General features: G+C 35.7%; 1 protein-coding gene across 1 annotated transcript in view; it reads right to left on the bottom strand.

Moving 5' to 3' along the window:
• Positions 1-9,594, bottom strand: part of LOC149151687 (vesicle-associated membrane protein 721-like) — a 77,370-nt gene extending 67,776 nt beyond the window's left edge. The window contains exon 1 of the mRNA XM_089445705.1: positions 9,129-9,594. Coding sequence (XP_089301831.1) covers positions 9,129-9,318 — 190 coding nt within the window. The 5' untranslated portion in view covers positions 9,319-9,594. The remainder of the gene's footprint in view (positions 1-9,128) is intronic.
• Positions 9,595-15,691: the final 6,097 nt, after the last annotated feature.

The following is a 15,691-nucleotide window of genomic DNA, read 5'->3' as shown; positions in this document are numbered from 1 at the left end:
GAACAGGTTGAGTTTAGATCGGGCAGAGAGCTTGGTTTATGTTCATTACAACTTGCGATTGTTGTCCCATTATTGTGATGATGCAAAGAATAATAAAGACCTTAAGGTTTGGGACAAGAATCCAGAGGAGCCCAATTTGGAGGATGGAGTGTTGCGATTAGAGCAACTAGAGGATGCTCTTCTCCAGGTATGTCCATTGTGGTATGAATTTTGCTTATAAAGCATTTCCCTAATTCCTGTTTTTTTATTTTTTTTGTTAACTAGTGATTTTTTTGGTATGAATTTTTTGAGTGATTCCTGGATGATGATGATCGAGTTGAGATGCCACCCCCATCTGGTCCCTTGGTTCCCAACTTCCATGGTTCAACACCAACAGCAAGGGATTCGTCTTCATCAATTTCAACCCCACTCCCGCAACTTCCACATGCACCATCTTCTTCATTGCCACCACGTGGAGGCCCACCGCCACGTTCTCTTCGTGGTGGAAGGAGAAGAGATTAGTAGATATATTCACAATTTACTACTTTTTTCGTAGATTAATCATTAGACTTGTAGGCTTGTTGTGAATTTGAACCTTTTTGTCTTGGCAGTGACCAAGTGGCCTATTTTGTAAACATTATTATTTGAATTTTGGACATGACAAATGTTGACAGTTGCTCACTTGCTAGATAATATGCTTTATATTTTATGTCTTATAATATGCTTAAATATTTTATGTTTTATAATATGCTTAAAAATTTGATGTATGTTTGCAATTGCTAGAATATAGATGGTTGATGCTCGAATAATTAATCATTGATGTACAATGGAATCATGGATGACATATCTATCTTGATTTATGTAAAAATATGCATTTTTTCATGTCTTCTACAACTAATTTGGTATTTGGGATGTTTGTTTTGAATATAAATGCAAAACAAATATTAATATATATATATATATATAGTAGACGCTTCCGAGACGCTTCGCTTCCTAGATTTTTGGAAATGACGCTTCCGCGTCACTGCTTCCCAAAAAACGTCCTCGTTCAGTCCTCGTTTCGTGCAACGTTGGTCCTGACATTTGATCGAGAGTATGCAAATTAGTCAAGATTGGTTGTTTTCTTGTCAAATTCGGCCATCAGTTGCTTTAGATCTAATTAAAGGCCTGTCAAGGGTTGGCATATAAATTGCATGTTTATAAACTAATCTTTATGGGCTAAATTTATTTTTAAATTTATACATTTATAAAAATAAAAATAAAAAACTAGACTAGCAGACTTGAAGAATACAATTAATATACTTAAATTTAATGCCCAAAAAAATTCAATGCAATGATTTTTTTCCAAGTAGTTAGATATAGTCAATATGCTCTAATACTGTGAAAGACTGGAAACATATACATAAACATATAACCAAAGATCTATCTTATCCAAAACCCTACGAAAAGCATCAAACCAATAAAGCGGATCTAACAATCAAAAGAGAGGAGGCAAGAGATTTACATGGTAAAGCCTCAAGGTAGGGAAACATCCATGTTGATGTTTGTAGCTCAAACAAGTACTTCTGCACAGGTCTTATGTCTAGGCATGCAAAAATCGCCCGTAGTCTCCTTAGAACACTTGCTCTAGTGTGAGCAAGATTGCTAATGTAACTTAGCAAAAAGCACATATTATTATGTTGGCTTATTGAACTAAAAGAAACTTAGGAAAAGTAAATAATTTACTTTAGTGATTATGTTTTAATCTTAGCCATTGATCTCAAGTGAGGCGAGATCTAATCTCGATCGTTAATCACTTTGAAGATTAGGGTTAGGGTTAGGGATTTAGCTCAATTTAAAGTTATAAAACCAAGGCTAATGAGAGGAGAAAGGCGCACTACAGCAGCACAAGATTAAGAGAGGCATCTCAGTAAGCGATGTGCTAGATCCGAGGGAATGCAGGGAAGCTAGATATCTAGAACTGCAAAGAAAATCAAGCATCAATCTAGGGAAAATCTGCTAGATCAAATCCAAGTTTCTGTATTTTCTTAATTGGGCCAGTATCCCAAGACAGAAGCCCGTGTAAGTTTGGATTATTAATGAAAAACTTTGTTGGGCAGACTTTGTGTGTCGTGTTTTTTATGAGATTGGTTATTTTTACTTCTGCTAACTAAGTTAAGAACCTAGCTATGTAAATTATTCAATAGATCTACTTTTTGCTAGGTTAATGACTTACCAGGTGCTAGGTTTAATGGAAATTTAACAATCCACATCTGAAATGCCTTCTTATTCTTCAATAAACCCTCCCAATTATAGCTAGAGAATGCTTAAGAATGGAGTTCATATGGAATTCATACAACTCCCAAGCATATGGTTGATCTAGCCCAAGAACCCATAGGGTAAAGGATAATGATCAATACCATAAGCCACCTGCCACTCTCTTATAGATCCAATAACAATTGCCTAAATTTATAGTAACCAAGAGAAACCTGGACCGTTGATCATAAGGCACAATTGTGGATGGAGATCCACCAATTCATAAAAATTGTTGATAAGCCCATCAAGAGATAAGGGAGTACTGGATAAGAATAACCTATGAATACAGGTCACCAGTACCTCAAAGATAGCTCACCACCAAATAACTCCCAAAACTATCTCTATGTGCACATGTGCAATATTACAAAAGTCTAGTGAGGCCATTTCACATGTATAAGTGCCCCACAAATGATGTTATAATAATCATCATATAACACGAAGTACAAAATTATGTCAAGCCACTAGACAACATTAAATCATATTCTAGCAGTTAAGAATATTAAAAATATCACCAAGAGAATTAACGATTTTTTTGAAAAAATTCTATTATTTTTTTATCACAATATGTAATAAAAACTCCAGGTGCAGAAGAATATCAATGCAGCAATTTATGACTTTCTGGTGTTGCAACTCTTTCCCTAGGTAGAACAACTAAGACATGCTCAGTCAGCTTTACCCCCTTTTCCTGATATCTCTATTTAAAGAGCACTTTTTTCCTGCTTCACATTTTCATATTCATTTTAATCATCTTGAGAATCTTTTGATCCAAATTTAAGTTTGCAGTACCAACTCAGTGGAGGCTACTCTTGCCGCCTTGATTTGCAAACTCCAAGCTTTCTGCTGCTTGATATCAATGAAAGCATGATTTCAATTGAATTAGAAATCCTTGTGGCAAAAAGTAAGTAGATCTATGCTGCTACTGATGTTTTAAGAGTCCACCTCTTGGTATAACTGACTAGTATTTAGTTCCAACTTTACACCCATGGTGTATACAAAAGAAGCCCAAATTTGTTGATTTTTGGGAATTAATCAGATATTATATTATTAACCCTTCCAACAGAAACAGTTGGGAAGAACTTGGAACTGATCTGTTCTCGTTGTCAACATAAATAATTGCTTCGATTCTAAGCCAGTTTCTCAGAGCAAAATTCTCACTGTGACGGACCTAACACAATTGTGTGTTCAAATGAAACCCCTTTGCAAGATTAAAGAGAAATTGAGAACGAAGTATAATCAAGAATATTAATGCATATGTTGACACAAAGCTGCTAGAGCAGATACTGCTATCCTTTCCTAATGTAATTTGAAATTGAAAGTTAAAACTCTGGATGCCAAAACAATTCACCTGAAGTTCCAGTCAGCTAAACTTCATCTAAAATTATAAAGTCAAACTGAAATAGCCCATAAGTAGTTTCCTTCAAATTTTAGCAGAGACTTAAAATTCGATTCTAAGAACCTAAATTTTCTTTATGCTGAGACAACTCTTTGGAGAGTGGTAACAGTAATCATTAATCATTGATTAGTCTCTCAGTCTGTTCTAAAAGTAATAAAGCTCACAAAAATGTTAGTGTGCTTCAAGTACTGCACTAGCATTTTAAAGCACTTATAGTTAGGCCAACTTCTTGATTTCAATTTTTAGCTGGTGAGAGTATCGGCTCAGATGTAACTCCGCAGTTATCCCTACATTTTCCCCATGGCTTGGGGAAGTCCACGCTAGACGTGGGTGACAAGAAACAGTCCCAATGACCCAGAACATGTTCCGATCATCTTTAAAAATAGACATGCCACGGTTTTTTTATCTTCACAAAGAAGTCTATCAGCAATTCTATTAAGTTTGACTTAGTATGATCAAGCTAAGTTACCCGAAACCGTACAGCACAGTACCTTTTCTGACAAAAATAGTTGAAAAATAGCATTTACGGGACAGGGCATCTCTCTGCCCATTGTGGCATCCAAAAAATACAGCCATTAGATCTTTAAAGGACACCTAAGCATTATGACGTTAATGAAATTCAATTTATAGCATAGAAAAAAACCATGTATTTTACCTTTGAGTTTTTAATCTTGTTTCCATAATATGCATGGAAGGGATATTTCTAATCCCAAAATCCTCTGGCCTCCATTTCTCATTCCATTGTCCTGTCATGTTCTGTTTCTAATTTATCGTTTCTGGTAACATCGTGATTAAGTCCTTTACTTTTCACAAAGTACCTCAATAATAAGTTTGAACGAATTCTAAGACAAAAGGCACAAGTTATTTTTGGTTGAGAAATAACCATCTATATAATTGGTTTGTGGGCAGGACGTAATGACATAGAAGGATGACATTAACTTCGATAAAGAACATTAACCTGTTTTGCACAAGTTGCTGAAACATGGGAACGTCCAAAACAAGGGTAGAGGTCTCCTAAGCAGTTAGAATTTTTGCAAAAATTCAAAAGAAACAGCAACTAAGAGAGGTAATAAATATACTCAGTTACCAGTAATGGATACGGATTGGGATACAGATCCACCAGATTTTTGAAAAAACAAGATCCAGATATGGCGGGGAAATGCCATGTACAAAAAATACAATAATATTTTTTAAATTTAAAAAAAAACATATTCAAAATTAAAAATGAAACCATTCATGAATCACAACATTAGAACGGAAATCATTAGATAATTTATAAATCTAAAGACTGAAATCACGATGCGTCATGGCTTACACGAAAAAGATAACTGTAACAACTAACAACAAAACTGAGTGTCTCATCAATGGTCACTCTATTGATATGATGATGTAAAGTGTAACTACATATCCAGAAAGGGATCTACGTCCTCGTCACTTGAATATTTCAACTCTACATCATGATCTACCTGTCATCTTCCTTGAAAGATGCCTTAAAGTCTAAAAATTCCCAGCTAGTAATGATATACACTGTTTGAGAATATGCTATAGTCTATGTAACATACTATTCCTAGGGTTGAATGGTCTTGATCTAATTAAATTATTAATGACACAGCCATCCTTTATACAATTAGGAAACTGAAAACGAAGTATCTACTATCATCTATGTATTGTCTCAAGGCTTTCCCACTAGCATTATCAAAAATTGAAAATTAAAATTCTTAATCTCAGACCTTTCCTACTGGCATTATCATGTGCCATACAGGCTACAGGTAATTAATAACTTACTTATACTACTATACAACTATAATAAGTATTAATAAGTAATTTAACTAAAAGTTTAAATAGATTTCTTTGCTAAATAAGGTTTCAAATAGGTGGCAAATATCCTTAAAAAAATTTAAGAAAACCTAAAAATCTGATGTTATTTGCTTGGGAATCGCGATTCAGCGTGTGAGGGCTAGTTGGCACAGGATCCATTTCAGCAGTGCAGGATCTGTGTCTGGGTTTGACGAATGGGTTTGACGAATTCATTTACATGATGGATCCTACGTGGATCTGAGGAGATACATATTCAGATCTGAAACGCAGATCCGTGGATCCAGCATTAAGACCTTGTGGATCCAATAACACAGTAAATATATATATTAAAACAAAACAAAAATATGTAGGAACCGAATTCAATGTGGAGCTCTCTAATGCTCTCTAAAACATGTAACTATCAATACCTATTAACATTAATAAGAGCCTAATATTAATATGTAACTGTGTGTAAAATTATCATAATACATAATTTAACTAAATATTATAAACCTTCTTTTCTTCCTTCTTTTATAATAGTTGTCAATATATTTTATTATATAATGATTTGAACTTTATCCAAATTGATAATGAAAGGTCCAAAACCTAGTGTCTAGATGAATTTCAAAACAGTCTTGGACTGTTTGGAAATGTAAACTAACATGGGATCATTGAGAACAAAATAAAATGAAAAGATGAATAAATATTATAACCCTTCTTTTCTTCCTTCTTTTATAATAGTTGTCAATATATTTTATTATATAATGATTTGAACTTTATCCAAATTGATAATGAAAGGTCCAAAACCTAGTGTCTAGATGAATTTCAAAACAGTCTTGGACTGTTTGGAAATGTAAACTAACATGGGATCATTGAGAACAAAATAAAATGAAAAGATGAATAACAAAGGTAGATCAACAGACTTAGGATGTGACAGCCTTTAAAACTTAAGTCACATGACATTGGAACACAAGACATGAAGGATATGTAAACATGAGTATCTGACACAAGATACATCAATCCCCAAAACAGAACAAAAGGGACACATTAGATACAAATACAAAAATTTGATGTAGACATTAAAAATGCAATATTTCTTATACATTTACAAAATATTGATACAACTAGTTACTTCATCAGCAATGATCAAACACACGAGAAATATTCTACTCATAAAAGAGGTTTAGAAATTAGAACCATAGCCTACAGTTTTCTCAGAGTCATTTCATGTCATCAAAATCAAAATGTATTACATAGATACAGAATTACTAATACTATATGCAAGAATCCTTGTAGCAAATGCAAAAGGGGTGGATATTTGAACCATAGTTGTAATAATCTCATAGCTTGTCCATGTTAGAGTCATCAATATCACCACCACTATCGCTGCTCTCTCCTCCATCCTCATCCTCCTACTCCTCCTCCTTTATGTCCAATCCAATATCTACATCCAATGGCATCGAGGACAACCCCTCAAGAGGATCACCATCATTGACCGGCTACAACATCAGTTCATTAAGAGTCAAGAGTCAAGACCCAACATCAGTTCATTAAGAGCCAAGTTGGCTTAAGAGTCAAGAGTCAAGACCCAACATCAGTTCATTAAGAGCCAAGTTGGCTAATGCCAATTAAAAATTGTTGTCCAAAGTTCAAACTCATATCATCAAGAAATACATCCCATATCTTTGACCTTCCCTTCAACCACTTGTCCCTCATTCTATAAGTAGGACAGGACACATAGGGGTAGTGCCAGGGCACATGTTTGACACATGCCCTCTTTTAGAAGGTGTCAAATGCTTGTTCCATACAGGTCCTAGTATGTCACATGTCTGATACATAGAATACAGAAACACATATCCTGGACGCATGTCATGTTTCCTGGATTAAAATTAATAACTTCATCCAGGAAAATTCAAATGGAACCATTAAGAAGAATAAAAATGAAAAGATGAATACCGAAGTTAGTCAAGAAAGTTAAGACACAACAACCATTAAGACAATGGACATCATACACCTTTGGAAAACAGAACAACAACGAGTGCAAATCATACAAATATGCAGATTCATAAGCGTGCATTCTTCCTAGTTGGCGGTTTGTCTGCCCAACCAGGCAGGAAACACGCAAAAACAAAGGTAATTTGGGTACCATGCAGCCAGGAATGTGCAAAATGACATGGAAACAACACTAGTAGAGGCACACTCCACACCCAAAAGCTCCCGCCAAGTTCCCAGAACCACTCTCCATGCTTTTGGAATATTTCCTACAACTTCCAATGCTTCCAGCACTTATAAGACAGCAGGAATGGATTTCCCAAATCCCGAGAGCAGTACCTAGGCAACTAAGACCTTAGATAATAAGAATCTGGATGACTATTTTATCCACATACAACTCCAGTAATCGAATAGTATAGCTTTCCAATCAGTAATTGAGTCCCAAACAGATATATTTAGAGTATGATACTAATCTAGGATATCTTTTAGTTTTCTAGTCTCACTTACTTTTCTAATGTCTTAGGTGTGGAATATTACTACACAACAACCTTAAACCTGCCGTACATTACTACATTATATCAGTCAACGAATGGTAATAAATGTATTGAGTAAATACTTTAGCCATTGCATTGCATTTCTACGTCTACAAAATCATTTCACAAGCATCCTCCAAGGCCAGCATCCATATGTGCATATAGACAAGAGATCTGCACAGCATTTCAATCCATTTTTTTCTCAAGGATACACTGCCCAAGGTTCAAAACTAGCCCATAAACATCTATTCAAAAGAAGTCTCAGAGAAAACATCCACATGTCGTGTTACAAACAAATGCGCAATACAAGGCAGCAACTCAGTAATGCAACACAAGAAGGCAGACTTAGCCTGACAGTTTGCAGGCAAGAGCAAATGAAGCATACAGTATAATTTGATTTCATTTTTAATTTGATCTTTTAACCATATAATTGGATTAAGATAGTCGTTTTTGTAACCAGCTAAGCTCAAGGATCAAACATAACTCCATGCTTACTAGGCACCCATGTTCTCATCATGGTTTGGCAAGTCCACACTGGCCATTTAAGAATATTCAATCCTCACAGTTGAACCACTCAGAATTTCTCTCACGGCAATCTTCATGATCTGGAGCACTATCCAAATGACCTCCGTCCTAAAGGAACCGTGGATACAAATACCCTTAGTTTGCCTCTGTGTGCCTTGAAGAAAAAGCAGGCACCAACCCCTGCCGATCTGGCGATCTATCTAACTGAAGAAGTGTAACCTAGTTAGGTTTTTCTCATAATACGAGATCTCTACCACTGACTTCTTAGATCGCAATATTGTTTACTTATTAATAATTAAGAGCTAACATCTATTGACCAGCTAAAACGTAGTGCCCTTCTACTCTATAAAAGAAGTATAAACCAGCAACCCATTATCAGACTGTGTCCAAAGCAAGCTCAAACTCCATTTGTCAACAGATGGTCACGAGTTCAATTCCCACAGAACCATAAATGAACACAAAATATACACCCTAAAAGCAAAGCAACGGAACTGGGTCGGTTCCACTAGAAAATTCCTGAATTCCCATGGGAATGGTATCACAGTGCAATGCAATCCAATGAGAACAAAGCCGTGACGAATTCAAATTTTAATAAAACGAAAAAAACCGCTTACTGTAACCATCTTCGACGAGATAATTGAATGTGTGACGATCGCAATTGTAGGTGAACTTATTATTGCTGGCAGGAATCTTCTGAAGGCATTGATTGGCAATTGTTGTGAAATTGCCCGTGAATTGGGTGTACTCAGCCAAGACCACCGTGCCCCTTGCAACAAAGCTGTAAATGAGGGACTGCTGACCCATATCTCGCGCTCGACAACTCCAATGTTCAATGTATTTCAGTCCAGCCCAATCCAGACGAGGCAGATCAAGTGAAAAGAAAATTCCAGTGAGGACAGGACGCCGAACCCAAATGCGCTATGTTTGAAAAAACATAGATCCCGATGCTTTTAAATCAATCATTTCATTAATTTTATGATTTTTTAATAAATTTCGCTCGCCTCATTTACGGGTATTTTAGCATTCTCCTCTCTTTTTTCGCTCGCCGTATTTGAATTTGCTGGACAGCGTTAAAGTCGGACACCTACTTTTTTTTTGGTCACAGTCAAAATCATGCGGCCATGGTAATCATGTCATATGTCAAAGTTATCAGTCTCCACGCTCCTTTTAGGACAGTGGGATATACGGCCACCAGAAGGGTTTTTATGAATATTTCTTTTTAATAATTCAATTTTAATTGAATTAGAATTTTCATTATAATAGAAGATTGTGATTTTAGTGTATTTTAAATTCTAATTTTGGAATTATGATAGATCTAATTGTTATAATTAATTATATTTTTAATAATTTTTTATCTATAAGCAATAGGGTAATTTGAATCACTCATATCAAATAATTTATTATAAATTAAAAAATTTTATTTTAATTTTTTTGGTTCGTAATGATAAGTTTTTATTTTAAAATTTGGATTATAAATATTTTAGTGGTTTGAGTTTAAGTTTTATAATAAATTTTGTTTTAATTTTTTTGGTCTGTAATGATAAGTTTTTATTTTAAAATTTAGATTATAAATATTTTAGTGTTTTGAGTTTAAGTTTTTTTTATTTACACTGTTTAGAAATAAAGATATTTTGGATTAATCATATCAACCAATTTTGTACTATATTTTTTGAACCAACCAAATGTGATTCATTATCCAGACATAATATTTAAGTTGTTTTTCTAGTTTTTGTATTCTTTATAAAGTAAAGACATTATCCACAGTTTCATTTTCGTATTTTACTCATTATTTATTGATTTGTAATTATTATTTATGTATATTTTTTATGCCATAGTCTTTACTCATTATTTATTGATTTGTAATTATTATTTATGTATATTTTTTATGCCGTAGTCTTTAACGCGACTTTTTGAAAGCCTTTCCGGCGATTTTTTCCGGTGAAAATCCGGCAGTAATTTATTGAAATCGAAGTTTGATAACTAGTTTCTGCACAATGAAAGCGTCCCAGGGGTTTTTCAGGGTGCTGAATCCGAATATGCAGTTAAAAAACCATTTTAACTGCAACAAATCATGATTTCATCTCAATTTCTTCCGCCGGATTCCATCACCGGAATCTCAAAAAGTCGCATTATAGACAACTCCATTTTTTATTGTAGTGGTATATCTTTATGTTAATATTTTGTTTCATATATGTATTTTTTAAAATTTTATGTGTATGTTAACATCATCATAAGTGTTTGTTGTGAATGGCCCACACTAATTGTGATATGGTGATCATTTATAAGATTATAGACATCAAAAAAAAATGTCAATTTTGGGGTTAGCTTTGAAATGCAAGTTTCTAGGTTGATGTGATAATATTATCTTACACTTTAAAATGAAATTATGAATAGTTTTAGGGTTGTTCATGCTCAACTCCATAGTGAATATGTCTTAAGCAATAATGCCAAGAAAAAGTAGTCTTATTCTATATACATTAACTAACACATTTGATAGATATGAACTAGCACAAGACAAGTAAAGTAGTTAATTGTGTGGCATAGCAAGGGCATGCGCTAAATATTGTTTATCCCTTGCCCATGTGGATGTGTCTAACATTGTTAGGTTTGATTTGTCACCTTGTTGCTTCCTTGTCACAGCTTGTCATCCCTCAATGACAAAAATTGAGGTTCCTCATCCCCCATTAAGGGTGTCTTAAGTCTAACATGTTATTTAGTACCCAATCCTCCTATATTGCCTACACATGTTAGTTGTCTTTAAAAGAGCAAAGTTTAACAATCCTACCCCTACATTTTTTCAACAATGTTTCTCTTTCTTTGTGAATGATTCATGCCATCAATAAGGTCCCCTTTAGGCTACTTCGACATCATCCTCCAACAAGTAATGATGGGTCATGGGCCTTAATGATGTGATGAGGAAGTTAATAATGGTAGGCTTAAAGTGAAACAAGCTTGCTTGCTTGATATATGGCTTACTCGAATGGGTCAATCAATTAGCAAGATCACTCTTAATCCCCAGACCCACCCATCCCACCATCCCCCCCCCCTTTCTTACTATGCACTCAATTATTTAATGATGTGACCCCGCAGGGGGCATATATGGGTTAAATATGTGTGAAAAATATAATTTCAACTTCCATGCATTTGCTCTTGCTCTACAACTAGAATTGTTAGCTTTGAGAATATCTTCTACAACTAAAATTAATGGATCGGGAAATTCCAAACGCTCCCTAATGCTTTTTGGTCATTCAACATAAGCTCTACATTGCTAGATGAAGAAACTCCAAGCCCTACTTGGCTCCTCTTAATAATTCAACATTTGGCATGTGAGGCTCTATGTCAATAGCATTAGATCCCTTTCACAAGTCACTCTTTTTCAACTGACCAAATGTTAGCTTTTAAAGACCTGAGTTAATGGATGAAGTTTTTGCGTTGTATTCATTCTCTCATAAAATTTTACACCATGCTTATTCTTGAAAACCACTTTTTGACTAAAATTGCAATTCATATTTGTTGGTGATTTCATTCCAAGGCTTCTTTATTAAACAAAAAAATAAATGATGGCCATTTATTGAAATATTGACTTTATTTCTCTGGTCTCACCTCCATTTCACTTAAATGAGGCATTGATGGTTTTAAGGTTCCATGGCTTGGGACTTCCCAAGAGAATGTCACTACATTCACCAAAGATTTTGTAAGCTTCTTCAACTTGTGTTTTACCTTTTGGCAAGAGAATAGGGTACGCTCATAAGAGCTTGTATGGAAGCTTAGATTAATTTATGTTGTGAAAGTAAAGCCTTGAGGGAAAAAACAAAACAAAATTTATTTGTCTTTTGTGTGAATGATAGTGTCTCTAATTTATGTTTGGCTTTTCTATTTGTATTAGAAAGTTTCCATCCATACTAATTGTTGTTATCTAAAATGGGGCACCCTCTTAAACTTACTTTTAGGTTGTTGGGCCCGCTTTTGACAAAATGTTGCATTTAAGCTAGGTGGTGCATTTGAATTCACAAGTAGGTAGTAGATGTTTATGTAAATCATGCAGCAACACAAAACTAACAGAATCTCAATCTAAACTCAAAAGTCGCATAAATATTTAATGTTAAAAAGTTGTCAAAGTGCCTAAATCTGTATTCCATAAACAAATGAGTATGAATAAAGTGGTAAAATGTATCAAAAGCCATTCACTGGAGATCCTTGTGCATTAATTTCTCCTAGCATCTCACAAATTGTAAAACAAGGATCAATTGTTGAAGTTATAGTGTGATTTCTACAAAAATATCACAAAAATATATTTGTATTGGAAAATTTTATTTAAAATGAATATATACAAAAAGAAAAAAGAAAAAATTTTAATATTAATAAAGGAGTGCATAAATTTTAAATATGACAAAGTTGAGGAGGGGTAGGAGGCCACACTGTGCCCCTTCATCATCTTTGGTTTATGCATTAAGGCATAAAAATAAAAATAAAAAAGGACATGTGGAAATGTTAGACACATGTAGCTTTTTAGAATGGCATTCTCCCTTAATGCAAATCTGGAGTTAACCCATGATCATTCCAACCTTATATATAATAAGGTGACATGTTGCAATAATAAATTCTACCAAGGTGACACATCATACCAAGCTTAGGGAGATACACTGCAACAATAATATATGTTAGGTATGTAATACCTCAGTTTAGATCATCGTACTAGTAATGTATATGTGTACATGATGAATGACTAAAAGTCAAGCGATGTAATATGTAAAATTTTAGATTGAATAATAATAATAAAACATATCACTAACTACAAAAGGATATGAACAAAAGAATGGGGAACTATGACTCTGCAAGAGGGGAAAGAAAGGGAGCTTAGAGGGGCTCGAGTGGTTTCAAAGGTGATCCAAACTTAAACAGGAACACAACAAATTACACATATAATCATAAATACAGAATTGCAGCAGAAATAACACTTCATTTCATTAATATCTTAATACCAAAATATGCTTACAAACATAATGGAAATAAATTAGCTCATGCGATGGTAGCTTATCTCTGAGAAGAGATGTGGTGGCTACATGCCTTTGAACTATGTTAGAATGAGGCTCAAATGCTTATTTATTATTAAAAAACGATGAAAAACCTTAAACATCCAAAAACTTAACCCTAGGAGATGAAGTGCCAAAACTGTGGACCCCGTTTGGGTAAATTGGTACATCCACTTCCCGAGGTCGTAACTTTGGCATACGATCGTCGTTTGGCTATCATAATATCTCAATTTGAAGATCTCAAAGAGGAGGCAAATGAGATTTTTAGATGTTTCGTTTTCCCTAAAAACGTCATTTAGGGCCTCAAAACGGCTTCGGAAGTTCAACACCCAAAAAACTGCAAAAAATAGTAAATTGTGCTACAATTAAGGAAAAAAAAAAACATTGAAAGAGACAGTGTTGGGGGTCCAAGTGGAATAGGCAAGTGGTCATCAATATCCACCTATCATTCCTCCCCCCTTAGGAAGCAATGGTCCCCATTACGTTGAGTACCTTCATGAGATAGGGAAACTTCTGCTGAACTTGGTCCTTGGTGAGCCATTTTCCTTGGTGAAGGAGTTGGTCAGTTTTGACAACCCAATATAGTTGGATCTTTTGTTGGCAAGTGTTCTTGATCTGTGTGTCCATGATCCGATCAATTGTGGCTTGTTCCATGATGTCTGGGTTTAGCTCTATTGGTGTGAGTTGTTCTACAACGTCGAATGTGTCCAGCAATGGTGGAAAGTATGTCCGAAGGTGGTCTACATTGAACACTAGGTGCAGACCAAGGAACGATGGAATGTTAAGCTCAAAGGCATTGTCCCCTATAACCTTGGTGATGGTGTATGGCCCATATCAGAGCGAGCGAAGCTTGCGGTGGGGTCCAACGAGGCGCTCCTTCTGCAAATGTAGCCAAACTTTGTCGCCCACCTGTAAATTATGTGGCACCCAATGTTGATCATGGCGTTGCTTGTACTTATCATTGGCTTTGTCCAATATATCATGGACCTATTGGCGAATGTGTTGAATGCGCTCAATGAAGTTGTTAGCCCTGTCGGCTTCTGACTGGACATGAGCTGAATCTGCCTGCGTAACTACAAATGGTATGGCCACATAAATGGGACATAATGGCTGAAATCCCAGCCCTAACTAAAAGGGGTTGTGGCTCGTTGAGCTGTGGAGAGCTCTGTTGTAGTTGTGTTGGACATAGGGGAGGCTTTCATCCCATGTGCGTGGATGCTTTGAGTTATACATGAGCATAATGTGTACGATCATCATGTTGATGACTTTTGTTTGGCCATCAGTTTGGGGATGGAAAGTTGTGGACTTTGTGAGTTTTGTATCCAGCATCGACTAGAGACTTGACCAAAATGCACTTAGGACTCTGTTGTCTCGATCAGAGACAATGGACTATGGGATCCCAAAGTGTACCCACACTCGCTCAAAGAAGAGCTTAGAAGTGGCCTCTGTTGTGATACTCTTCTTGCAGGCCGCCATAATCACCATCTTGGAGAATCTGTCAACGACCACAGAAACACCATCATCATCGTGCTTAGTAGAAGGAAGGCCCAACATGTAATCCATGGAGAGAGATTCCCAAATCCGACTTGGAGTAGGGAGAGGAGTATATAGGCCTTGCTTTTTGATGGTTGGTTTGGCAATGGCGCAAGCAGTGCAAGATTTAATGTACCTCCCACCGTCCTGATGAAGGTTCGGCCAATAAAAATACTTATGAAGTACTATCACTGTTTTCTCTACTTTGAAATGTTCAGCGACCCGACTATAGTGCGCCTCCCATATCATATTGGCACGCTCACTAGAAGGAACACAGATGTGTCCTAGATGGCATAATAGTGCATCTTGGAGGTGAAAATTTTGAACTTGCTTACCTTCCAGGAGTGCCTGGTATGTGCTGCTGAATTTTGGATCGCTCTCGTAAAGATGCGGTCACCCCGAAGTCTCGTGCCCACAGGAGTCGAGCACAGTGATCAGTGCCATGACTAGTGGTCGGCTGAGACAGTTTGCAACATTATGGTGTTGCTCTTCTTGTACTTAATGTTTAAATGGAATTGTTGCAGGTATGTGGACCATTTCTGATGGTGATCGTTCTGCAATTTCCCTTTTGTTTGTATGAACTGCAGGGGTCGGTGGTCTATGTGGATGAC

This window comes from Pinus tabuliformis, chromosome 9, assembly GCF_031772625.1.
Source record: "Pinus tabuliformis cultivar Carrire ecotype Pingquan chromosome 9, CPIR1, whole genome shotgun sequence".
Classification (NCBI taxonomy): Eukaryota; Viridiplantae; Streptophyta; class Pinopsida; order Pinales; family Pinaceae; genus Pinus; species Pinus tabuliformis.
Note: the sequence above shows the minus strand (reverse complement) of the source record. Positions and strands in the feature narration are given on the sequence as shown.